General features: G+C 43.2%; 1 protein-coding gene across 1 annotated transcript; it reads left to right on the forward strand.

Annotated features, from left to right (window-relative positions):
• Positions 1-471: 471 nt before the first annotated feature.
• Positions 472-2,399, forward strand: SARC_14169 (STE/STE20/MST protein kinase; the record flags this gene model as incomplete). Its single annotated transcript, XM_014291699.1, has 3 exons — positions 472-653; positions 1,098-1,268; positions 2,259-2,399. The coding sequence occupies exons 1-3, from the start codon at positions 498-500 to the stop codon at positions 2,397-2,399; spliced, it is 468 nt and encodes a 155-aa protein (XP_014147174.1). The 5' UTR covers positions 472-497.
• Between the last annotated feature and the right edge of the window lie 214 nt (positions 2,400-2,613).

Raw genomic sequence — 2,613 nt, forward strand, 5'->3', positions numbered from 1 at the left:
CGTGTTATTGTGGGCAAACAAGATTTATACATGTTTATGTCGATCGTACTCTTATTTTATATCCTTGTCCATGGCATGAAATCTGGGCTTATTTTGGGTTTGTTGTTATCGCTTATACGCCGTAAGAAGGTTCGGTTCGGCGTATAGCTTTGAGCTTCAGTTCTATAATTGATACACACGTAATTCAAATGTCTTCTCCACCGCCTTGTCTACCTCTTAACCTCGAATATGGTTGCGCAATTTATCTAAGTGATATATGTCGTTTTAGAGCAAATAGAAATTGGCTTGCCTCTGATACCGAATCCCCTATCATACAGGTTTAAGAAACATCGCACCAAAATCTTATCCTTTATCACCAGGCACGTCTGTTAGCAACATGCGGCGGGTATAGTTTGGTCAATAACACATAGAATACAAGGCCAGATACCGCTACGAATGGTCACTTACATCACTCTTTTAACAACTTCTACAGAGCGTATGGAACCGTGCACAAAGCAATGCATCTGCGCACAGGTGTCAATGTGGCCATCAAGAAGGTCCCGGCTGATTCGGATATGGAGGCCATTGTGAGAGAAATAACGCACATGCACAAGATGGAGCACGAACGCGTGGTGAAGTACTACGGCAGCTATTGGACTGAAGGCACACTCTGGGTGAGTAAAGCGTACATGTGTACTAAGGGGTGAGTGAAGCGTACATGTGCTTAGGGGAGTAAAGCGTACATATGCTGGAAGATTTGTGGTAAATCAGAAAATAGATTGAGGAATTTTATTTTCCGAATTTGAGACGGAGGGACATGAAGCTAAAGTTACCGGTGCAATACAGTTCAATAGGAGGTATACGAAGTAATAAGGTTAACTATCAGTTCATTAGGTGGTATTAAATAATAAGGATAACTTCAATTTCTAGTATTGCTCTCTGTAGTGATAGCTATCTTTGATATTCAGTACCAACTAGTAAACCTGAGACCTCGCTGGGAGAGGTAGGGCTGATTCTTTGGAGAATCCATAAAAACATAAGTGCAAATTGTTGAAGTATATCATGAAGCAAGTTCAGTGTGATATTTATCTAATTATAGATTTCTGTTCTATTTATAGATCGTAATGGAGCACTGTGCCGTTGGATCGGTGAATGACATCATGTCTCTGTGCCAGGTGACGCTAAGCGAATCACAAATCGGATGCATCCTCAGGGACGTTCTGATTGGCTTAGAGTACTTGCACAAGCGCAACGTCATACACCGGGATCTCAAGGCGGCAAATATTCTGGTGAGTGGTCAAGAAGGAATCAACACAGGTACAACACTAGCCCATGTGTTTTACGAAGTGGACACCCGGTATGCCCTGAGACAGTTGAAATACTTAATATTCGGAAGGCTGTGAATAAACGTTAGAGAGTTCCGCTGCCAAGGGCATGTGAGGAATTAGTAGGTGTCTGTCGAGAGATGGCACATGACTGTACTGATATATGAAGATAGAAGGGTTATACCAACACATGCGACACAGGCAACTCAGCACATCTGGGTGGTTCACGCGCTGGAGTCAAATTAAGATACCCATCCACCCACCCACCAGTGTGATACACGATTTTGCACGACCTAACTAAACCGGTAAATACAAGTGATAACTACTGGCGAATACTTTACAGCTCAAGAAGACAGAAGGATATAGTATAGTATAGCACACACGGCACATGACCACCAACACCACCAACACAGCCAAACCAGCCAAACCTTACTATCCCATACAACACATACATCTCAGCTCTGCTATAACCATCAAACACTTGCTGGTACATACGAACACACCCACACGAAACACATATTCATACATCCGGCAGATACTAATAGACACTGAACAGCGCGGATTGCCAACGCACACGAAACGAATATCTCTTACATGACATGAGCGACAAGTCCACTACGCCACTGGCCAGTCACGTACACGAAAAATTAGATGCTAAAACATACGTTAAGCAACACAAGCAACACATAATATAAGAACGAGCGACATACAACACACCCCGCACCTCCAGAGGCAATATGCGAGACTCCATTCCCATGGTTGACGTTTTATATCGAAGGATGGTTTACGCGTATACACTTTACGACTCGACACGTCTAACGCGGGTCATATGTTTGAACATCTTAGGACACCAATAAGCAGAGACAGAACCCAAACGGTAGGGTTTTAGGGCTTATCTACTGTATTTATCCCACAGAAGCCGTCCTAACTGGAAACTACACACCAATTCTGTAGGTCACTTCGGACGGCGTTGCGAAACTGGCTGATTTCGGAGTGTCGAGTCAACTCACCGACGAGCTGATGAAACGCAACACGGTCATTGGCACACCCTTCTGGATGGCGCCTGAGGTTATCCAAGAGGTTAGTATTCCTTGACACGGTATTGCAGGATTTACTTAGTGTGTGTATATAGGCTTGTGTGAACGGGACCTACAGTCTATGATTAGTTTGCACGTACTTGTAGTACACGTTCAAACTTGTGAGTTTTAGCGTCTGTTTATTTGAGATGGTGCTGATAAGTCTGTGTTTGCACAGCTGCACACACACACACATACATACATACATACATATATATATATACAAATATATA

The sequence above is a fragment of the Sphaeroforma arctica genome (genome assembly GCF_001186125.1).
Source record: "Sphaeroforma arctica JP610 unplaced genomic scaffold supercont1.4243, whole genome shotgun sequence".
NCBI lineage: Eukaryota > Ichthyosporea > Ichthyophonida > Sphaeroforma > Sphaeroforma arctica.